At 39.5% G+C, this 24,852-nt stretch overlaps 1 protein-coding gene across 1 annotated transcript in view; it reads left to right on the top strand.

Moving 5' to 3' along the window:
- The window catches only part of SLC26A8 (solute carrier family 26 member 8), a 77,722-nt gene that overhangs the window by 34,617 nt on the left and 18,253 nt on the right, over positions 1-24,852 (top strand). Inside the window, exons 8-9 of the mRNA XM_036096911.2 lie at positions 19,723-19,870; positions 20,709-20,822. Of these exons, the coding sequence (XP_035952804.1) occupies positions 19,723-19,870; positions 20,709-20,822 (262 nt within the window). The remainder of the gene's footprint in view (positions 1-19,722; positions 19,871-20,708; positions 20,823-24,852) is intronic.

Consider the following 24,852-nt stretch of genomic DNA (forward strand, 5'->3'; position numbering starts at 1 on the left):
CCTGAAGTTTTCATTGTGGGAAGGTTCTTAACTACAAATTCAATTTTTAATAGGCTATTTATTAAGTACAACTACTATTAAATTACATAAACATTCTCTGTAATTCAGGTTATTTATTTCTTCTTGAGAGTACTCAATTTATTTTATTTTATTTTTTTTAGTACTCAATTTTGGTGACTCAAAGAATTTGCCCATTTAATCTAAATTGTCAAATATATTGGCAAAAATTATTTATAATATGCTCTTACTATCTTGTTTTAATAACAGCTTTATGAATTTATAATTCATATATCATAAAATTCACCATTTTAAAGTGTACACTTCAATTTTTTACTATATTCTCAAAGTTGTACAACCATCATTGCTATCTAATTTTAAAATATTTTATCTCACCCCCCAAAAAGAAGCCCTGTCCCATGTGTCCCCCTCCACAGCCCTTGGCTACCACTTAATCTACTTTCTTTTATTTTAATTTTAATTTTTTAGTTTAAGTAAACTCCATACCATACATGGGACTTGAACCCACAACCCCAAGATCAAGAGAGTCATGTGTTCTGACTGAGCCAGCCAGGCGCCCCTTAATCTACTTTCTACCTCTAGGGATTTGCCTATTCTGCAATGGAATCATAAAATGTGTGGTCTTTTGACTCTAGCTTCTTTCACTTAGCATAATGTTTTCAAGATTCATCCATATTGTACCATGGATCATTCCTGCTTATGGCTGAATAATATTCCATTATATGGATATACCACCTTTGTTAATCCATTCATCAGTTGATAGACATTTCAGTTATTTCCAGCTTTTGGTTATTATGAATAGTGCTACTATGAACATTCATGTGCAGGTTTTTCTTTTGAGTACCTGTTTTCGTTCCTTTTGAGTTTATACCTAGGAGTAGATTTGTTGGGTCGATGGTAATTCTATGTTGAATTTGTGAAGGAGCTGCCAAACTATTTTCTATAGCAGTGGCACCATTTTATATTCCCACCAGTAATGCACAAAGTTCCAATTCCTTCCTATGCTCACCAACATTTGTTATGTTTTATTATTGTTGTTGTTATTACCCTCTTAGTAAATATGAGGTGGTACATCATTCTAGCTTTGATGTGCATTTCTCTAAGGGCTAATGATGTTGAGCATCTTTTCGTGTGCTTACTGGTCATTTTTATATCTTTTCAGAGAAATACCTATTCAAGTCCTTAGACTATTTTTAATTGGGTTATTTGTCTTTTTGTTGTTGAGTTGTAGGAATTTAGGATACTAGACCCTTCTCAGATACACAATTTGCAAGTATTTTCTCCTATACTGTAGGTTGTCTTTTCACTTTCTCAACAGATCCTTGAAAGCACAAAGATTTTTAATTTTGATGAAGTACACTTTATTTTTTCCTTTGTTATTTGAGCTTTTGGTATTACATTTAAGAAACTATTGCCTAATCCAAGGTCATGAAGATTTACCCCAATGTTTTCTTCTAAGAATCTTATAGTTTCAGGTCTTACATTTAGGCCTTTAATCCATTTCGAGTTCATTGTTGTATATGTTGTAAGATAGGGCTCTGACTTCATTCTTTTGCATGTGAATATGTCCATATTGTCTCCATACTATTTGGTAATGAGACTGTTCTTTCCCTATTGAGTGGTCTTGGCACTCTTGGTGAAAATCAATTGACCATAAATGTTTGCGTTTCTTTCTGAACCCTCAATTCTATTCTACTGATCTGTGTACCAATCTTAATTACTATAGCTTTGCAGTAAGTTTTAAAATGGAGAACCCTGAGCCCTCCAACTTTATTCTTATTTTTTAGGATTGTGTTTGGCTATTCAGGGGCCTTTGTGATTCCATATAAATTTTAGAATCAGCTTTTCCATTTCTGCAAAAGGGTCATTGAAATTTTGATAGGAATTGCATTGAATCTATATATTGCTTTGAGGCTTTTACTGGCCAAACACATAAAATATGTTTAAATCGGTGAATTAAAAATTCTAAAAGGTGGCTCAGTCAGTTGGGCATCTGCCTTCAGTTCAGGTCATGATCCTGGAGTCCTGGGATTGAGTCCCGCCTTGGGCTTCCTGCTCAGTGAGGGGTCTGCTTCTCTCTCTCTCTCCCTCTGCCCCTCCCCACTGCTTGTTCTTTCTCTCTCTCTCTCAGATAAATGAGTAAAATCTTAAAAAAAAAAAAAAAAAAGAGCAAACTCATTTTTTCACCCTCCCAAAATGCTGTTTCTATAGCATCTGTTTCTACAGCATTTGTTCCTACAGCATCTACAAAATAACAACTTGTTATTTTGAAAATTGTTAAATAAAAAGAACAAATTAAGTATTTATCATGTCTTTCCTATACCCAACTGCTCTTTGGGATATCCAAATCCTTGATACAAGACATTTCATTTTATAGAAGTATTACAGCCATTTAAGGGAGGAGGAATTATAGAATTAGGATATCACCATTAAGGGATACTAGTATATCATCTGTTAACATCACAAAAAGACACAATAACAAACTATCAGAAAAGAAATTAAGAAAACAATCCCATTTACAATTGCATGAAAAAGAATAAAATACATAAGAATAGATTTAACTAAGGAGGTGAAAGACATGTACACTGAAAACTATAAGACATTGTTGAAAGAAATTGAAAAAGACACAAATAAATGGAAAAATATTCCATCCTCATGTATTGGAAGAACTAATATTGTTAAAATGTTCGTACTAGGGGCACCTGGATGGCTCAGTCGTTAAGCATCTGTCTTCGGCTCAGTCATGATCCTAGGGTCCTGGGATCGAGCCCCGCATCAGGTTCCCTGCTCAGCGAGGAGCCTGCTTCTCCCTCTCCCACTCCCCCGCTTGTGTTCCCTCTCTCACTGTTTCTCTCTCTGTCAAATACATAAATAAAATCTTTAAAAAAAAAAAGTTCATACTATCCAAAGCAATCTACAAATTCAATGCAATTCTATCAAAATTCCAATGGTATTTTTCACAGAAATAGAACAATATTTTTTTTAAAGATTTGTTTATTTATTCTAGAGAGAGAATATGAGTATGAGCAGGGGGAGGGACAGAGGGAAAGAACCCCAAGCAGACTTCCCACAGAGTGCAGAGCCCAATGCAGGGCTTGATCCCAGGACCCTGAGATTTTGACCTAAGCAGAAGGCAGATGCTTCACCAACTGAGCCACCCAGGCGCCTCTAATTATAGTTTTTAAAAAAGACAATTAGACATTGTGTGCCTCCTGACAGAAGTATACACCACCACCTATGAACTATTTTTGCCCAGAAACCTATCCCGTATCAACCAAACCTGAAGGGCTAACTACCAATTTATAAGAAATACAAGAGAGGAATATGTTAAATGATAATGTAGGGATGCAATCAGCAAAATCTTTTGGGAAAAGGACCAATGTCCAGGTTTCTTTAACAACAACAACAACAACAACAACAACAACAACAGATTTTGTTATAGGGAAAAAAAACAAAAATATTGAGCAGAAACCTACAACTTAAAAGAGATTTAAGAGACATAACAACCAATTGTAACATATGGGTCTTATTTGGATTCTAATTTGAACAAACTGTAAAATATATTTATGAGACATTTGGGAAAGTTTGAACATTAATTGTATATTTGATAATATTGATAAATTGGTAATAATCTTTTGGTTATATCTTTTAGATAGGTACACTAAAATGTTTACAATAAAAACTATATAATGCCTGGTATTTGCTTCAAAATAATCTTGGAATAGGCAGTGGGTAGGAGTACAAATGAAATAAGACTGATTATAAATTGTTAAGTGTTGAAAGTGAGTGATGGGTACACACGAGCTCACTATACCATCCTTTCTTCTTTTGTAAATATTTGGAAATTTTCCACTTTAAAAATAAATTAACAAATATTTATGATTGGTATTCAATGATGCATGCATATGAAGGGAACCAAAAACACAGTCTCTGACTCCTAAGAAGTCAGCCTAAAATTGACCACACAGAAGCTGACTTGGATACTCTGGACAACACAGTGAAATTCTTAAACCCATACACAAACAGACAAGCATCCATTCCTACAAGAATCAGGATAATCTTTAATTCTCTGATCAGCAATCTGATAGTAATACTGACAAAGAAGAAAGTTTGTTGTCTTAAGGAGAGTTCCCTACTTAACAATATGGGGGAGATATACCTGGGAAGAAGTTCTAGTCATGGTTATATGAGATTGGCAATGTTTTATATGATGTGATCTTAGTAGAAACTGTATGTATTGACTTAATAGAATTAGACGACCATGACTACCAACAAGATGGACAAGTCTCAACATTCTGGTGACCTCAAAACAGCAAGAGTTTAGGGAGGATTTGGGGAGATGGTGGAATAGGAAGCACCAGGAATCTCTCTCCCCACCTAGACAAAAATTGCACTGGCAGAATCTGTCTGATATAACTATTTTGGAACTCTGTGGCCTATTGAAGGCTTGTAACTTCCAGGGGAAGGTGTGGATGATAAATTGCAATTAATTTCAGTAAATTTCAGCTCTTAGCACAGTGGCAGCTACCATCCCCCATACCCAGCCTTAGGGCAGGCAGTGGATCACCTGGAGCAACTTGCAGGCAGCTTGAAGGAGCAAGCAAAGAAGACCCTGTCCTCCAAATACTGGGGACCTTTGCTCTGATTGCTGATTGCTGGTTCTGATCACAGAGGTGCAGACAAAAAGGTGAACAGCCATTGTTGTTGCACCTCAGTCCCATTGTTGCAAGTCCCTCCCCCTCTGGCAAAAGTGACTTCCAAGGATTTAAAGGGCTAGTACCCCTTTTTTCTTCATTTTTCTTTCTCCCCCTTTTGGAAGTCATACATTAAAGATTAGGACATTAGGGGCACCTGGGTGGCTCAGTTGTTAAGCGTCTGCTTTCAGCTCAAGTCATGATACCAGGGTCCTGGGATTGAGCCCCGCATCGGGCTCCCTGCTCAGCCAGGAGCCTGCTTCTCCCTCTCCCGCTCCTCCTGCTTGTGTTCCCTCTCTAGCTGTCTCTCTGTGTCAAATAAATAAATAAATAAATAAATAAATAAATAAATAAATAAAATCTTAAAAAAAAAGATTAAGACATTAAATAAATAACTGCATGTACAGGAAAAATTAGAAAGTAACCACACATTCCCGTGAAAGGTACAGGCTTAGAAAAGCCCTGAGAAAACCTTAAGTTTATACATCAAGCTTATCCTTGGCATAAAAACAGCCTACAACAACAACAGAACAATTACAAAAAACAGCAAACCCTGGGAATGGGGAGAATCTGATTTCCAGAGTTACCACATTATTAGATTCAAATATACAGTGTTCAACAAAAATCTGAAGGCAGATAAAGGAACAGAAAGAATGGCTCATTCAAAAGAAAAAAGAAACGACAACAGCAATTGTCCTGAAAAAGACCTGATGGCAGATCTATTAGACTAAGACTTGAAAGCACTTGTCTTAAAAATACTTAAAGAACTAAAGGAAAATGTGGAGAAAGTCAAGAAAACAATGTATGAACAAAATGGAAATATCAATAAAGAGAAAACTTAAAAAAAAACTAAAAAGAAGTTATGGGGCTAAGAAGTACAGTAACTGAAAGGAAAATTCACTAGAGGGATTCAAAATCAGATCTGAGCAGTCAGAAGAAAGAATTGGTGAACTTGAAGATAAGATAATGGAAATTATTGAGTCTGAGGAATAGAAGGAAAAAAGATTAGAGAAAAATGAACAGAGTTGTAAGGACCTATGGGAAACCATCAAGCAGAGCAACATACACTTCATGGGAGTCTCAGAAGGAGAAGAGAGAAAGAAAGAGATGGGAACAATATTTGAAGAAAAAATGGCTGAAAACGTCCCAAATTTGATGAAAGACATGAATGTAAACGTCTAAGTCCAACAAATTCCTAGTAAGAGAAACTCCAAGAGACCCATATCTAGATACATAACCAAACTTCAAAAGACAAAGAGAATCTTGAAAGCAAAAAGAGAGGTGACTCATCATACACAAGGGCTTATTGATAAAGTAATGAACAGATTTCTCATCAGAAACTTTGGAGGCCAGAATGCAGTGGGCCAACATATTCAAAGTGCTAAAATAAACAAAACAAAACAAAAAAACAAACAAAAAAACCTGTCAGCCAAGAATCCTATGTCCAGCAAAATATTCCTTCAAAATTTTGTGCAGAAGAAATTAAAGCATTCCCAGATAAACAAAAGATGAGGGAGTTTATTACCACTGGACAAGGGAGTTTTGCAGGGTGAAATGAAAGGACACTAGACAGTAGCTTAAAGCTGTATAAAGAAATAAAGATCTCAATAAAGGTAAATAATGGGAAATTATAAAAGCTAGTATTGTTAACAATGGTTTGTAATTCCACATTTTATTTTTTACATAATTTTAAGAGACCAATGAATTTAAAAGAATTACTAGTTTTGGGGTACCTGGGTGGCTCAGTCAGTTAAGCATCTGCCTTCAGCTCAGGTCATGATCCTAGGGTTCTGATATTGAGCCCTGCAACGGGCTCCCTGCTCAGCAGAGAGCCTTGCTATACCTCTCCCTCTGCTCCTCCCCTGCTCGTGCTCTCTTTCTTGCACTCTCTGTCTCTCAAATAAATAAATAAATCTTAAAAAAAAAAGAATTACTAGTTTTTGTTTTCAGGTACACAGTGTATAAGGGTGTAATTTTGTGACATCAGTAACCAAAAGGGGTGCGGATAGAGCTGTAAAGGGGCAGAGATTTTGTATGTTATTGAAGTTAAGATGGTATAAACTCAAACTAGTGTTACAACTTGAGGATGTTAAATGCAATACCCATGGTAACCACAAAGAAAATAGTTATAGAATATACACAAAAGGAAATCAGAAAGGAATTTAAACATTTCACTACAAAAAAATCAACTGAACACAAAAGAAGATAGTAATGGGAAATGAAGGACATATAAAACTATAAGGCTTATAGAACACAAAGAGCAAAATGACAAAAGTAAATCCCACCTGATCAGTAATTACCTTAAATGTAAATGGATTCAACTCTCCAATCAAAAGATGGAGATTGGCAGACTGGATAAAACACATGATCTAACTATATGCTCTCTGTAAGAGACACACTTTAGATCCAAAGACACAAATAGATTAAAAGTGAAAGAATGGGAAAAGATATTCCTTGGAAATAGTAACCAAAAGAAAGGAGTGGGTATTCCAATAATAGACAAAATAGATCTTAAATTTAAAAATTTTACAAGAGACAAAGAAGGACATTGTATATTATAAAAGGTCCAATACAGCAAGAAGATAAAACAATTATGAGCATTTACACACCTAATGACAAACCATTAAAATACATGAAGCAAAAAAGGACAGAATTGAATTGAGAAATAGAGAGTTCTACCATAACAGTTGGTGACTTTAGTACCACACTCTTGTAATGGATAGAACGACCAGACAAAAGGTAAGTAAGGAGACAGAGGACGTAACCATTATGATAGACCAACTAGATCTAACACACATATACAGAACACTTTACTCAACAACCATAACATACACATTCTTCTCAAGTGCACATGGTCTAGGATAGACCATGTGTTAGGTGATGAATTAAGTCTCAAAAGATTTTAAAAGATAGGTATTTTTTTAAGTATCTTCTCTGACCACAATGAGATGAAGTTAGAAATCAATAACAAGGGGCGCCTGGGTAGCTCAGATGATTAAGCTTCTGCCTACAGCTCAGGTCATGATCCCAGCATCCTGGGACTGAGTTCCACATCGGGCTCCCAGCTCAGCAGAGAGTGTGCTTCTCCCTCTGCCACTCCCCCTGCTTGTGCTCTGTAGCTCTCTCTATCTCTCTCTCTCTCTCAAATGAATAAATAAAGTCTTTTTTTAAAAAAAAGAAATCAATAACAAAAGAAAAACATAAAAACTCACAAATCTGTGGAAATTAACACACTCTTAAACAAATGGACCAAAGGAGATGTCACAAGAGAAATTAGAAAATACATAGGGATAAACGAAAACAAAAACAGAACACCACAACATATGGTACACAGAAAAAGCAGTGCCATGGGGGAAATCTAGAACCAAAAACACTTATATATAAAAAAAAAAGAAAGATCTCAAATCAACAACCCAACTTGACAACTTAAGGAAGTAGAAAAAGAGGAACAAACTAAATCCAAAGCTAGCAGAAGGAAGGAAATAAAGATTAGAGCAGAGATATATGAAATAGAGAATAGAAAAACAATAGAGGAAATCAATGAAACCAAAAGTTGGTTCATTAAAAAGATCAACAAAACTGACAAACCTTTAGCTAGATGTACTAAGACAAAAAGGGAGAAGATCATATCAGAAATTAAAATGAGGATATCACTACCAATTCTACGGAAATAAAGAGGACTGTAACAGAGTAGTATGAACAACTATGTGCCAACAAATTTGATAATGTAGATGAAATGTAAAATTCCCAGAAGCACAAAATCTACCAAGACTAAATCATGAAGAAACAAAATCCGAATAGACCTATAACTAGTAAGGAGATTAAATCAGTAATCAAAAATATCCTCATAAAGAAAAGCCCTGAATGTGATGGCTTCATAGGTGAATTCTACCAGGCATTTAAAGAAGAACTAAATCAATCCTTTTCAAACTTTTCCAAAATATTGAAGAGGAAGAAACTCCTCCCAACTCATTCTATGAGGCCAGCATTACCCTGATACCAAAGCCAGACAAAAACACTACAAGAAAAGAAAACTTATGAACATTGATGAACAGTGATTTAAAAAAATCCTCAAAAGTAGCTAGCAAACCAAATTTAGCAGCATATTAAAAGAATTATACATCATGAACAAGTGGGATTTATTCCTAGAATGCTAGATGGTTCAACACACAAAACTAGATCAATATATACCACATTAACAGAATGAAAGAGCATGAAAAAAAAACATGATTATTTCCATTTGGCAAAATTCAAAATAAAAACATGCAACAAACTAGGAATAGAAGGAAACTGCCACAACATAATAAAAGCCATATGAAAAATACACAGCATTGGGATGCCTGGGTGGCTCAGTCGGTTAATCGTCTGCCTTTGGCTCAGGTTATGATCTCAGGACCCTGGGATCAAGTCCCGCATTGGGCTCTTTGCTCAGCAGGGAGCCTGCTTCTCCCTCTGTCTGCCGCATCCCTGCTTGTGCTCACTCTTTCTCTGACAAATAAATAAATAAAATCTGAAAAAAAAAGAAAAGAAAAATCCAAAGCAAACATCATATTCAATGGTAAAAGACTGAAAGCTTTTCCTCCAAGATCAGGAACAAGGCAAGGGTGCCCACTGTTACCACTTCTATTCAACATAGGATCAGCAATTCTAGCCAGAGCAATTAAGCATGAAAAAGAAGTAAGACATCCAAATTAGAAAGGAAGAATTAAAATTATCTGTTTGCAGGTGATATGATTTATATGTAGAAACCCCCAAAGATTCCCCACAAAAGAACCTGTTAGAACTAATAAATTTCACAAAATAGCAGGATACAAAGTCAGCACACTAAAGTAGGTAGATTTTCTATACACTCATAATGGACAATCTGAAAAAGAAATTATGAAAACGATTTCATTTACAATAGCATCAAAAAGATGAAAATCCTTAGGAATTATCCAAGTAGGTAAAAGTCTTGTACAATGACAGCTACAAAACACCGATGAAAGGAATTAAAGAAGACATAAATAAATGGAAATACCCCATGTTCATGGATTGGAAGACTTAATATTGTTAAGATATCAATAATACCCAGGGGCCTGAGTGGCTCAGTCGGTTGGACGTCTGCCTTCGGCTCAGGTCATGATCCCAGGGTCCTGGGATCGAGTCCATATCAGGCTCTCTGCTCATCAGGGAGTCTACTTCTCCCTCTCCCTCTGCCTGCTGCTCCCCCCTGCTTGTGTGCACACTTTCTCTCTCTGTCTGCCAAATATATTTTTAAAATCTAAAAAAAAAAAAAAAGATATCAATAATACCCAAAGCAACCTACTGATTCAATTGAATCCTTTAAAAAAAAAAAAAAAAGATTTATTTATTTGAGAAAGAGAGAGACAGAGATAGCAAGAGAGAGCAAGAGCAGGGAGGAGAGGGAGAAGCAGGCTCCCCGCTGAGCAGGGAGCCTGATATGGGGCTCTATCTCAGGACCCTGAGATCATGACCTGAGCCAAAGGCAGACACTTAACTGACTGAGCCACCCAGGCACCCCGACTCAATTCATTCCTTATGAATATCCCAATGATGTTTTTCACAGAAATAAATTAAGCCCATCCTAAAATTCACATGGACTTTTAAGGAACCCTAAATAACCAAAACAATCCTGAAAAACAAGAACAAGCTGGAGGATGCACATTTCCTAATTTGAAAACTTACTACAAAGCTATAGTGATCAAAACAGTCTGGTACCAGCATAAAGACAGACATATAGACCAATGGAATGGAATGGAGAGCCCAGAAATGAACCCTTGTATATACAGTCAAATGGCGAGGATGCCAAGACCATTCACTGGGGAAAGGACAATCTTTTCAACATATGATGCTGGGAAAACTCGATATCCACATGCAAAAGAATGAAGTTGGACTCTTACCTGACACCATATGCAAAAATTAATTCAAAATAGATCAAAGACCTAAATGTAAAACCTAAAATTATAAAACTCTTAGAAGAAAACATAAGGCAAAAGCTTCATGACATTGGATCTGGTGATGATTTCTTACATATGACATCAAAAGCACAGGCAATAAAAGAAAAAATAGACAAATTGGACTTCATAAAAATTAAAAACTTGTATGCATCAGACACTTTAAAAAAAATTTTTTTTTAAATATTTATTTATTTGACAGAGAGAGAGATAGCGAGAGCAGGAACACAAGCAGGGGGAGTGGGAGAGGGAGAAGCAGGCTTCCCGCCGAGCAGGGAGCCCGATGCAGGGCTCTATCCCAGGACCCTGGGATCATGACCTGAGCCAAAGGCAGACGCTTTAATGACTGAGCCACCCAGGCGCCCCGCATCAAAGACACTATTGACAGAGCAAAAACACAACCCACTGAGTAGGAGAAAATATTTGTAAATCATATGTCTGATAAGGGATTAATATCCAAAATATATAGAGAACTCCTAAAATCCAACAACAAAGAAAGAAAACAATCTGACTCAAAAAATGGGGATAGGACTTGAATAGACATTTTCCCAAAGATATACAAATGGCCTGGGATGCCTGGGTGGCTCAGTCATTAAGTGTCTGCCTTTGGCTCAGGTCATGATCCCGGGGTCCTGGGATCAAGCCCCACATCAGGCTCCCTGCCCCGCAGGAAGCCTGCTTCTCCCTCTCCCACTCCCCCTGCCTGTGTTCCCTCTTTCACTGTCTCTCTCTCTGTCAAATAAATTAATAAAATTTAAAAAAAAAGATATACAAATGGCCTATAACCACATGAAAAGATGTTCAATATCACTAATCATTTGGGGAAAACAAATTGAAACTACAATGAGATACCACCTCATACCCATTAGGATGGCTACTGGGTACACACACACACACACGCACACACACACACACACACAGATATATACATATTTACAAAAGGCAGAAAATAACAAGTGTTGGTGAGGATGTAGATTGCTTTGTGCACTATTAGTAGAAATGTAAACTGGTATACCACTATGGAAAGCAGTATGGCAGTTCCTCAAAAAATTAAAAATAGAATTACCATATGATCCCACAATTCTACTTCTGGATATATACCCTCCAAAACTGAAAGCAGGATCTTGAAGAGATATTTATGCACCCACGCTCATAGCAGCATTATTCACAATAGCTAAAATGTGGAAGAAACCGTAAGTGTCCATCAATGGAGACCTTGAGGACATTATGTTGAGTGGATTAAGCCAATCACAAAAAGACAAACACTGTATGATTCCACTTATATGGGGTGTTTAGAGTAGTCCAAATCATCAAGACAGAAAGGAGAATGGTGGTTGCCAGGGCTGGGGGAGGGGGAAATGGAGAGTTATTGGTTAATTGGATTAATAGAGTTTCAGTTTTACAAGGTGAAAGAGTGCCGGACGTGGATGGTGGAGATGGTTGCACATTTACCACCACTGAATGGTACACTTAAAAATGGATAAGATGGTAGATTTCATGTTATGCATATTTACCACAATAAAAAAAAAACTGGGGGGAAAAAAACTACAGGAGGGAAGGTGTAGGTAGAAATGGAAATAATTTATACAAAGGACAGTGATTTAAATTATACCCTGAAAGATTTGAGTGTGAATAGAATAGAATTCATTGAGCTTTTTAGCTCTAAACCAGCTCAGACGTGATATCTGCCTATTGTTTATCCACTGGTATGGTCTCTAATAGCGTAGATGAGCCATTTTCCATCAATCTTTGTGGCTTGCCTGTCCTATTTCTTGCTATTACTACATGGCAAAAACGTTGACCTGGAAGATAGCAGAGCATGTTCTCGCAATGGCTTTTTTTTTCTCTTTTTTAAATTTTTTTAAGTTAACATATAATGTATTATTTGTTTCAGGGATACAGGTCTGTGATTCATCAGTCTTACACAATTCACAGCGCTCACCATAGTACATACCTTCCCCAATGCCCATCACCCAGCCACCTCGTCCCTCCCACCCCCTCCACTCCAGCAACCCTCAGTTTGTTTCCTGAGATTAAGAGTCTGTTATGGTTTGCCTCCCTCTCTGGTTTCGTCTTGTTTCATTTTTCCCTCCCTTCCCCTATGATCTTCTGTCTTGTTTCTCAAATTCCTCATATCAGTGAGATCATATGACACTTGTCTTTCTCTGATTGACTTATTTCGCTTAGCATAATACCCTCTAGTTCCATCCACATCGTTGCAAATGGCAAGATTTCGTTTTTGGGTTTTTTTGATGGCTGCATAATGTGCCATTGTGTGTGTGTGTGTGTGTGTGTGTGTGTGTATCTCACATCTTCTTTATCCATTCATCTGTTGATGGACATGTACGCTCTTTCCATAGTTTGGCTATTGTGGACATTGCTGCTATAAACATTGGGGTGCACGTGCCCCTTCGGATCACTACATTTGTATCTTTGGGGTAAATACCCAGTAGTGCAATTGCTGGGTCGTAAGGTAGCTCTATTTTCAACTTTTTGAGGAACCTCCATACTGTTTTCCAGAGTGGTTGCACCAGCTTGCATTCCCACCAACAGTGTAGGAGGATTCCCCTTTCTCTGCATCCTCGCCAACATCTGTCGTTTCCTGACTTGTCAATTTTAGCCATTCTGACTGGTGTGAGGTGGTATCTCATTGAGGTTTTGATTTGTATTTCCCTGATGCCAAGTGATGTTGAGCACTTTTTCATGTGCCTGTTGGCCATTTGGATGTCTTCTTTGCAGAAATGTCTGTTCATGTCTTCTGCACACTTCTTGATTGGATTATTCGTTCCTTGGGTGTTCAGTTTGATAAATTCTTTATAGATTTTGGATACTAACCCTTTATCTGATATGTCCTTTGCAAATATCTTCTCCCATTTTTTCAGTTGTCTTTTGGTTTTGTTGACTGTTTCTTTTGCTGTGCAAAAGCTTTTTATCTTGATGAAGTCCCAATAATTCATTTTTGCCCTTGCTTCCCTTGCCTTTGGCGATGTTTCTGGGAAGAAGTTGCTGCGGCTGAGGTCGAAGAGGTTGCTGCCTGTGTTCTCTTCAACGATTTTGATGGATTCCTGTCTCACATTTAGGTCTTTCATCCATTTTGAGTCTATTTTTGTGTGTGGTATAAGGAAATGGTCCAGTTTCATTCTTCTGCATGTGGTTGTCCAATTTTCCCAACACGATTTGTTGAAGAGACTGTCTTTTTTCCATTGGACATTCTTTCCTGCTTTGTCGAAGATTAGTTGACCATAGAGTTGAGGGTCCATTTCTGGGCTCTCTATTCTGTTCCATTGATCTATGTGTCTGTTTTTGTGCCAGTATAATACTGTCTTGATGATTACAGCTTTGTAATAGAGCTTGAAGTCCAGAATTGTGATGCCACCAGCTTTGCTTTTCTTTTTCAACATTCCTCTGGCTATTCGGGGTTTTTTCTGGTTCCATACAAATTTTAGGATTATTTTTTCCATTTCTTTGAAGAAAGTTGATGGTATTTTGATAGGGATTGCATTAAATGTGTAGATTGCTCTAGGTAGCATAGACATTTTCACAATACTTTTTCTTCCAATCCATGAGCATGGAACGTTTTTCCATTTCTTGTGTCTTCCTCAATTTCTTTCATGAGTATTCTATAGTTTTCTGAAAACAGATCCTTTGCCTCTTTGGTTAGATTTATTCCTAGGTATCTTATGGTTTTGGGTGCAATTGTAAATGGGATCGACTCCTCAATTTCTCTTTCTTCTGTCTTGTTGTTGATGTATAGAAATCCAACTGATTTCTCTGCATTGATTTTATATCCTGCCACTTTACTGAATTCTTGTATGAGTTCTAGCAGTTTTGGGGTGGAGTCTTTTGGGTTTTCCACATAACGTATCATATCATCTGCAAAGAGTGAGAGTTTCATTTCTTCTTTGCCAATTCGGATGACTTTTATTTCTTTTCATTGTCTGATTGCTGAGGCTAGGACTTCTAGTACTATGTTGAATAGCAGTGGTGATAGTGGACAACCCTGCCATGTTCCTGACCTTAGGGGGAAAGCTCTCAGTTTTTCCCCATTGAGTATGATATTCGCTGTGGGTTTTTCATAGATGGCTTTTATTATATTGAGGTTTGTACCCTCTAGCCCTACACTGTGAAGAGTTTTAATCAAGAAAGGATGCTGTACTTTGTCAAATGCTTTTTCTGCATCTATTGAGAGGCTCATATGGTTCTTGTTCTTTCTTTTATTAATGTACTGTATCACATTGATTTGCAGATGTTGAACCCACCTTGCAGCCCAGGAATAAATCCCACTTGGTCATGGTGAATAATCCTTTTAATGTACTGTTGGATCCTATTGGCTAGTATTTTGGTGAGAATTTTTGCATCCATGTTCATCAGGGATATTGGCCTGTAGTTCTCCTTTTTGATGGGGTCTTTGTCTGGTTTTGGTATCAAGGTAATGCTGGCCTCTTAAAATGAGTTTGGAAATTTTCCTTCCATTTCTATTTTTTGGAACAGTTTCAGAAGAATAGGTATTAATTCTTCTTTAAATGTTTGGTAGAATTCCCCTGGGAAGCCATCTGGCCCTGGGCTCTTGTTTGTTGGGAGATTTTTGATTACTGCCTGAATTTCCTTAGTGGTTATGGGTCTGTTCAGGTTTTCTATTTCTTCCTGGTTCAGTTTTGGTAGTTTATACGTCTCTAGGAATGCATCCATTTCTTCCAGATTATCTGATTTGCTGGCATAGAGTTGCTCATAATATGTTCTTATAATTGTTTGTATTTCTTTGGTGTTGGTTGTGATCTCTCCTCTTTCATTCATCATTTTATTTATTTGGGTTCTTTTTTCTTTTTGATAAGTCTGGCCAGGTGTTTATCAATCATATTAATTCTTTCAAAGAAAGAATTAGTTGGCTCCTAGTTTCGTTGGTCTGTTCTACTGTTCTTTTGGTTTCTATTTCATTGATTTCTGCTCTGATCTTTTATTTCTCTTCTCCTGCTGGGTTTAGGCTTTATTTGCTGTTCTTTCTCCAGCTCCTTTAGGTGTAGGGTTAGGTTGTGTATTTGAGACCTTTCTTGTTTCTTGAGAAAGGCTTCTATTGCTATATACTTTCCTCTTAGGACCACCTTTGTTGCATCCCAAAATTTTGAACAGTTGTGTTTTCATTTTCATTGGTTTCCATGAATTTTTTTAATTCTTCTTTAATTTCCTGGTTGGCCCATTCATTCTTTAGTAGGATGCTCTTTAGCCTGCATGTATTTGAGTTCTTTCCAACTTTCCTCTTGTGGTTGAGTTCTAGTTTCAAAGCATTGTGGTCCGAAAATATGTAGGGACTGATCCCAATCTTTTGGTACCAGTTGAGACCTGATTTGTGACCCAGGATGTGATCTATTCTGGAGAATGTTCCATGTGCACTAGAGAAGAATGTGTATTCTGTTGCTTTGGGGTGGAATGTTCCGAATATATCTGTGAAGCCCATCTGGTCCACTGTGTCATTTAAAGCCTTTATTTCCTTGTTGACTTTTGCTTAGATGATCTGTCCATTTCAGTGAGGGGGGTGTTAAAGTCCCCTACTATTATTGTATGAATGTCAATGTGTTTCTTTGATTTTGTTATTAATTGGCTTATATAATTGGCTGCTCCCATGTTAGGAGCATAGATATTTAAAATTGTTAGATCTTCTTGTTGGATAGACCCTTTAACTATGATGTAGTGGCCTTCCTCATCTCTTATTATAGTCTTTGGTTTAAAATCTAATTTGTCTGATATAAGGGTTGCCACCCCAGCTTTCTTTTGATGTCCATTAGCATGGTAAATGGTTTTCCACCCCCTCACGTTCAATCTGGAGGTGTTTTTGGGTCTAAAATGAGTATAAATGGGTCTTGCTTTTTTATCCAATCCGATGGCCTGTGTCTTTTGATTGGGGAATTTAGCCCATTTACATTCAGGGTAACTATTGAAAGATATGAATTTAGTGCCATTGTACTGCCTGTAAGGTAACTGTTACTGTATATTGTCTGTGTTCCTTTCTGGTCTGTGTTACTTTTAGGCTCTTTCTTTGCTTAGAGGACCCCTTTCAATATTTCTTGCAGGGCTGATTTAGTGTTCGCAAATTCTTTTAGTTTTTGTTTGTCCTGGAAGCTTTTAATCTCTCCTTCTATTTTCAATGACAGCCTAGCTGGATATAGTATTCTTGGCTGCATATTTTTCTTGTTTAGTGCTCTGAATATATCATGCCAGTCCTTTCTGGCCTGCCAGGTCTCTGTGGATAGGTCTGTTGCCAATCTAATGTTTCTACCATTGCAGCTTACATATCTCTTCTCCCGAGCTGCTTTCAGGATTTTCTCTTTGTCTCTGAGACTCCTAAGTTTTACTATTAGATGTCGAGGTGTTGACCCTATTTTTATTGATTTTGAGAGGGGTTCTCTGTGCCTCCTGGATTTTGATGCCTGTTTCTTTTCCCAAATTAGGGAAATTCTCCACTATAATTTGCTCCAATATACCTCTGCCCCTCTCTCTCTTTCTTCTTCTTCTGGGATCCCAATTATTCTAATATTGTTTCATCTTATGGTATCACTTATCTCTCGAATTCTCCCCTCGTGATCCAGTAGTTGTTTATCTCTCTTTTTCTCATCTTCTTTATTCTCCATCATTTCGTCTTCTCTATCACTAAATCTCTCTTTTGCCTCATTTATCCGAGCAGTTACAGCCTCCATTTTTTATTGCACCTCATTCATAGCCTTTTTTATTTCAACTTGGTTAGATTTTAGTTCTTTTATTTCTCTAGAAAGGGATTCTCTAGTATCTTCTATGCTTTTTTCAAGCCCAGCTAGTATCTTTATAATCGTCATTCTTAACTCTAGTTCTGACATCTTACTAATGTCTGTATTGATTAGGTCCCTGGCAGTCAGTACTGCCTCTTGTTCTTTTTTTTGAGGTGAGTTTTTCCATCATCATTTTGTCCATAGGAGAATAGATGAATGAGAGAACAAAATGCTGAAAGGGTAACAACGACCCCAGAAAAAATACACTAAACAAATCAGAAGAGACCCAAAACTGGGGGGGAAAGAAAGGGTAAATAAAAAGAATATGATCAGGCTGGTGAATAGAACAGAGCCACACACTAGATTTTGGGTGTATTTTGGTCTGTTAGAAGAAATTGCCACCCAAATCTTAATGAAAGAAAAACTTGGGGCGCCTGGGTGGTTCAGTTGTTAAGCGTCTGCCTTCAGCTCAGGTCATGATCCCAGGGTCCAGGGATCAAGCCCCACATCCGGCACCCTGCTCCGCGGGAAGCCTGCTTCTCCCTCTCACACTCCCCCTACTTGTGTTTCTCTCTCTCTCTCTCTGTGTCAAATAAATAAATAAAATCTTTAAAAAAAAGAGAAAGAAAAACATATATATACAAAAATAAGGGTAAATACAATGAAAGGATGGAATATGACTGTAAAGATGAAAATTTAAAAAGATTTTAAAAAAGGAATTGGTAAGATAAGAATTTGGTTGAAAAAAGAATGAAAAAAAATTAAAAAAAAAACTCAGAGAATGTGATCAGGCGGGATACTAGGACAACATCATACACTAGATTTAGGGTATATTTTGGTCTGTTAGAAGAAACTGTATCCCAAAATTTTAAAGAAACAAAAACATATATATACAAAAAAGAAAGTTAAATAAAATGAAGAGCTAGAATATGACTGTAAAAATGAAAATTAAAAAAGATTAAAAAAGGAATTGATAAGATGTTGGTTGAAAAAGGAAAGAAGAAAAATTCAACTAAAAAAATAGAAAAAGAAAAAAATTAAAATTAAAAAATTAACTTTGAAAGACTAAAGAATCAGGGGGAAAAAAGCCATGAATTCTATGTGCAGTATTCCCCCAGCGCTGGAGTTCTGCCGTTCTCATTGATCGGTAAACCTGGTCTTGGCTGGCTGTTCTCGCTGATCTTCTGGGGGAGGGGCCTGTTGCCGTGGTTCCCAAATGTCTTTGCCGGAGTCGGAATTGCCCCGCCCTTGCCCGGTCCGGGCTAAGTAATGTGCTCGGGTTTGCTCTCAGGAGCTTTTGTTCCCTGCAAGCTTTCCGTACAGCTTTGGAGGCCGAGAGTGAAAATGGCGGCCTCCCAGTCTCCGCCCCGGAGGAGCCGAGAACTCGGGGTCCCGCTCCTCAGTGCGCCCCCAGAGAAAAGCAGTCAGTCACTCCCGTCTCCCCGGTCTCGGCCGCACTCCGTGCTCACCCGGCCTGTGACCGCGCGTTTCTATCTCTGGCACCTGACCCCGTGTGGAGTCTCCAAACCCAGCAGATCCTGGCGGTGCGCTCCCGCACCTCTCCTCCCGGGGGAAGAAGGTGAGTCTCCCCGGATCTGCCGCTTGTTGGGTCCCTGCTGGAGGAGCAGTGGCCCGACTGTGCCGCGGATCACAGTTTATGGCAACCCCGAGCTGAGAGCCCGCGCCTCGGCTCCGTCTCTGCAGCCGGCTCCCCTGCTCTGATACCTGGGAGCTCTGCCGCACTCAGGCACCCCCGGTCTTTCTGTGCCCCCGAGGGTCCTGAGACCACACTGTCCCATGAGGGTTCCACTCCCCGCCTAGCCAGTGGAGCGACGTCCCTCAGCGGAGCAGACTTCTCAAAGTTCCGATTGGCTCTATCACTTGCCAGAAGCGGTCGACGGAGGCCCCTCCCCCGCCCTCTATCCTCCCGAATATCGCCTCGGATTCACTTCTCCGCACGTCCTACCTTCCAGAAAGTGGTCGCTTTTCTGTTCAGAGAGTTGTTGCTATTCTTTTCTTCGATCTCCTGTTGAGTTTGTAGGTGCTCAAAATGGTTTGATAACTATCTAGCTGAATTCCTGGGACCAGAGGAGATTTAGGTCTCCTACTCCCCCCGCCCCCGCCGCCCCCCAATGGCTTTTGTAACCTGGCTGGGTTTGCTTGCGGTTTTGACAGGCTGCTGCCTCAGTTGCTCTTATCTCTTATTGTTATTTTTTTAAAAAAGGGTCAGGCCGGTTGCCCACATGATAAGGCTGGAGTGGGGGTGGGACCAATAAGTTGTTCTTGCCATCTAGGAATGATTCCACCATTTTATTCCAGCTTCCTGTTTCCTGTGATGCCAGATTTGAACATTCTTCCTGAACTTATTTTAGAAGCCTTCTCCTTAGCTTTAGTGAGCTCCTCTCTGCTCATATTTCTGGGCAAGAAGATTGCCAGTTACCATAACTACCATGTGAATTCCAACCAGGTGAGATGACAAGCCTTTCTCTTACTTCCTCTGACCCTTACATCTTTGTTCTCTGATCTGAGCCTCCCGCTGACATGAAGACTGCATTCTTTGTAACCAGAGAGTCAGTGGGACCATAATTTGAATTATAATTACCAAAGGATTTTTGAGGAGTGTGGCATACTTAACTTTGAAGTCACTTAAATTAACGTGAGTGTTATTCCCCCAGAACAGCTATGGTGTAGGGAGGCAAGAAGTTAACATATGGGATCGTGTTGTTAAGATAGCAGAATTCCTCTCTTCTTAATTTTATCTTTCTTTCCAAGTCCTTAGGAGTCAACCACATACTGAGGCGCATTAAGGAATGCTAGGGAATATCAAAACCAGGCTACTAACATAATTACATTGCCCTCCCAGAAACAGTCCTTCTTTGTTTGTTTGTTTAATCTCCCCACTATTCTAAGTTTGGCCCTTTTCCTAGAACTCCAAAGAGAAATGTGGAAGCAAGAGGTGTCCCACTTTGATTTTGAGACAGTATATAAGGGAGGGGGGAAAAATAGTACTATGTTTCCCTCTGCCATTCTAAGTCCCCATAATCATGTGAAAGGGAATAATAAGACAAAAAGTTCATTTCCCACTTTGAAAAAGTGCTTTTCTCATGATGGCTGCTAAAATGAAGTTAATCCAGGAATCAGATTCGCCATCCTTTGTTCTTTCTAAGAATATTTCAGTGTTGTCTGAAGTGATGGAAACAATCTTATCGTCCTACATAAGAAATAGACAGTATACCTTGAGTTCAAACTCAAACCTGCATTCTTCAACAAACAGTGGACCAAATGTGTTTGCCATTTCTTTATAGGATTTAATAGCCATCGGCCTTTGCAATGTCATCAGCTCATTTTTCAGATCTTGTGTGTTTACTGGTGCTATTATCAGGACTATTATCCAAGATAAGTCTGGAGGAAGACAACAGGTTGGTTGGAATAGAATTTTATCTCTAATATAAAACATATTTATATCTATTCATATGTATAGTCCTAGAAGGATATTTTATTTAATCATGTTGCTGCTTTATTTTTTTCTATTTTTTTTTTTAAAGATTTTATTTATTTATTTGACAGAGAGATTGAGAGAGCACAAGTAGGCAGAGTGGCAGGCAGAGGGAGAGGGAGAAGCAGGCTCTCCACTGAGCAGGGAGCCGGATGTGGGGCTTGATCCCAGGACCCCAGGATCATGACCTGAGCCGAAGGCAGCCACTTAACCGACTGAGCCACCCAGGTGCCCCAATGCTTTATTTTTTTTAAGATTACATTTATTTATTTGAAAGAGAGAGAATGAGAGAAAGCATGATCACGGGGAGGAGCAGACAGAGGGGGAGAAGCAGACTCCTCACTAAGCAGAGAGCCCAAGGGGGAGCTCAATCCCAGGACCCTGAGATCAAGATCATAGACGCTTAACTGACTGAGTCACCCAGGTGCCCCATGTTACTGCTTTAATGTTATGTTTGTTGGAAAGATCTCTTGGAGGAACTTGGATTTCATGCTTGCCTAAATTTTTGCTTAGACTTTTGTCTTAAGCTATTTGTCAGTGTAGAACTTGAAAGTCATTTTCTGTAGAAATAGTATTCTATGTGAGAGGTTTCTATGTATTAGCCCATAAAAACCCATTTTCCATGTAACATCCCCCAAAGAAAAATATTTCAGGTAAACTAACCATCACCTCTTAACATTGTTTTCTATGGAAGGATATATACCCAGTAAACTAACCATCACCTCTTAACATTGTTTTCTATGGAAGGATATATACCCAGTTCTCATCTGGGAAAGCAAGTAATACAACTCTCACCATCCTAGCTGCAGAACTAGAAACTTTCCTAGCTTCCTCAAGGGGCATGGCAAGAGGCTTTCATGATAGAGAGTAAGGCCTTTGTCTAGATGAGCCTAGAGAATTTATGACCGGTCTGCCTTGGAATATGAGCAAATCATCTAGGTCAGATTCTCTTCAGGTATGCTGAATTAGTAAACTAAATGTGTGGGTCAGAGGGGAGCGGGAAGGGGAGGATGATGGTAGAGAGGGCTCTAAAGGCCAGCTCTTTGTCTAATTGCAGGCATGAGATTTTGTAAGTCCAATGTCCACGGGTTCTGAACTGACTAGATAGAAATTCCAGCTCTACCACATGGGAGCGGTCCCCGCTCAGCTCTGCAGCATGATGAAATGTCAGAGAACTATCAGCATCGAAACTGGAGTAAGCCCAAAGAATGGATCAGGGTTCAGAGGGCAGAGAAACAGTGACAGAGGTCAACCACAAGCTTAGGCCTCAGACGCGGGGTAGAAACTAAAGTGTCAGACGAATGGACACTACACTTTAATGGGAGAAGATAAAGTGTCCCCATCCATGGGTAAATAGAGGTGAAATGTAAGGTGCAAGCCAATAAAAGTCAGCAGGGCTAGAGCTTGGGTCTAGAGTAAGACCATGTCATGTCACTTCACGTGGACTCAGTTTTGTCACAGAGCTTTTGCTAGACACTCTGGCCCGTAAGGTGTAGCTCTTTCCACCACCGTTGGACAGAAAGAAGGAAGGTGGGCTCTATGAAAAAGAAGGATGTTCTCTGCACATGTGTACAATCGTTCAAGTCAAAAGGACGGGAGTTCCTGATAAGAAGTGGAAATGGTCATCCCAGACGTTAGTCCCCACTAACTTTTAACAACATGTCTTGTTTATTCGGTAGGTAAGCGTAAGATACATGTGGGGAGAAATGATGCACACGGCTGGAAAACACTGAATCACAGGGCAAGTAACATTAAGTGCAGAATAAGTCTTATGAATAAAAAGTGCCCTAATAATAATACTAAGAAGGAGATGGATGGAGGAAGTGGATTTTCGTGGATTATTGAAAGAAGGTTAGGGTTGGGGCGCCTGGGTGGCTCAGTAAGTTAAGCGTCTGCCTTCGGCTCAGGTTATGAATCCAGGGTCCTGGGATTGAGCCCCAGGTCAGGCTCCCCGCTCAGCGGGGAGTCTGCTTGAGATTCTCTCCCTCTGCCCCTCCCCCCACTCGGTCTCTCTCTCTCTCTCTCTCTCTCTCTCTCTCTCTCTCAAATAAATAAATAAAATCTTAAAAAAAAAAAAAAAAGAGGGGCACCTGGGTGGCTCAGTCATTAAGCGGCTGCCTTCAGCTCAGGTCATTATCCCAGGGTCCTGGGATCGAGCCCCACATCGGGCTCCCTGCTTGGCAGGAAGCCTGTTTCTCCCTCTCCACCTGCTTGTGTTCCTGCTCTCGCTGTCTCTCTCTGTCAAATAAATAAATAAAATCTTTTAAAAATTAAAAAAAAAAAGAAACAAAGAAGGTTAGGCTATGTGTAGATAGCAGGAAGGAAGAAGGCCTTCAGTTCAGCTTGAGTCGGGTTTAGCCTGTCTGACAAAGTGCCCCCTTCAGAGGTAGCCTGGGGCTCTCATTCTATTTTCTGCAGCTGCTGCAGCATTGTTCTCCTATGCAGCACATTTCCCTACCAATGACTCTCCCTGTGGGGCAGTGACACTTCAGGAGGGGCATTGTCCTAAGGATGTTGGTCAGCCCTTCCCTGAGACCTGAATTTGCCCAGTAAATTGCTGGTTTGGGCAGAGAATGCCAGTTGGTCCCTGGCCCTGGAGGCACTGGGGCTCCCCAGCCTCCACGCTGAGTTTCTGTTCTGGACAAGCAAGGGCCTCTGAGATTCATTTAGCCTTCCTCATCCCACAGCAGTGGGGTGTTCTCGCTATCCCTCCTCTCTGGGGATTTTTGAGTCACTTTGCCAGAGGACACCCTAATTTCCTCAAAGTTCCTCAGGACTATAGGAAAGAGAAGCTAAGGGGCTGGCTCTGTACCTCTCAGACCTGACCTGCCACCAAAGGCCACTTTATTTCTGGATTTCACTTTAATTTTCCTTGTCTAGAACCCACTTATCTTCACTGGTTGCAGCAAAACCTATTGGTTCTTCCAGTCATGGCCTGGCCCTACAGTGTTGGCACGCCAGGGCAGAGGGGATGTGAAGAGCCCCAGACCTGTGGCCAATTGGACTGTCCCCCACTCCATCGCCAGATTCATCTCGTTCTGACCACTGAGTTTCCCTGTTCTCCATGATTGGGCTCCTTTCCCTGTTCCCTGATTTCCAAGGACTGGCCTTCTAGCCATGTCCCCAGGCTCTGAGAACTGCTTAAAAAAATAATTATTATAAAAGAAAGAAAAGAAAGAGATAATAAAAGAAAGAAATGTGTTGTATTCTTTTTAGAGGAAGCAAATGGGGCAGTTGGAGAGAGCCTAGATCTTGGAGTCAGCTGGTCAGGTAGATTAAAACCTGACTCAGTGGTTCCTAGATGTGTGACCTTGGGCAAGTTACTTTTGCTTTTTGAGGCTCTAGTCCTCATCTGTAAGATGGGGATAAAGATAACTTTTCAGTTGTAAGAATTAAATTAGATGATAATAGTGCCTATCATAAGGCCTGTCACTTAAGAGTTTCAAAAATTGTAGCTTCGGGAGCCTGGGTGGCTCAGTCGTTAAGCATCTGCCTTTGGCTCAGGTCATGGTCTCAGGGTCCTGGGATCGAGCCCCACATCAGGCTCCCCACTCAGTGGGAAGCCTGCTTCTCCCTCTCCCACTGCCCCTGCTTGTGTTCCTTCTCTAGCTATGTCTCTGTCAAATAAAATCTTAAAAAAAAAAAAAATCGTAGCTTCTACCCCAGGTCCCTAAGGCTCTGGCCAGTACTTGGCAATCTACTCTTCAATTTCATGGAACCCACTGTGTATGGAGTAATTGGTGTCTGAGGGTCCACATGTTGATAGTGGCTGTGGCTTGTGAGAACTCACAGTGCCTTGAATTCCCAACAAGAAGGCTGAGTCAGTTTTTGTTCAAGAAAACCCGGGAAGTGATGGAAAATGAGAGCAGAATAGCAAAATATGCACGAAATGTAAAGTTCTACATGCTTGCTGTCTTCAGACCCTGTTCAGACACGGAGTCTGAGATTCTGAG

Source organism: Halichoerus grypus, chromosome 9, assembly GCF_964656455.1.
Source record: "Halichoerus grypus chromosome 9, mHalGry1.hap1.1, whole genome shotgun sequence".
Lineage (NCBI taxonomy): Eukaryota > Metazoa > Chordata > Mammalia > Carnivora > Phocidae > Halichoerus > Halichoerus grypus.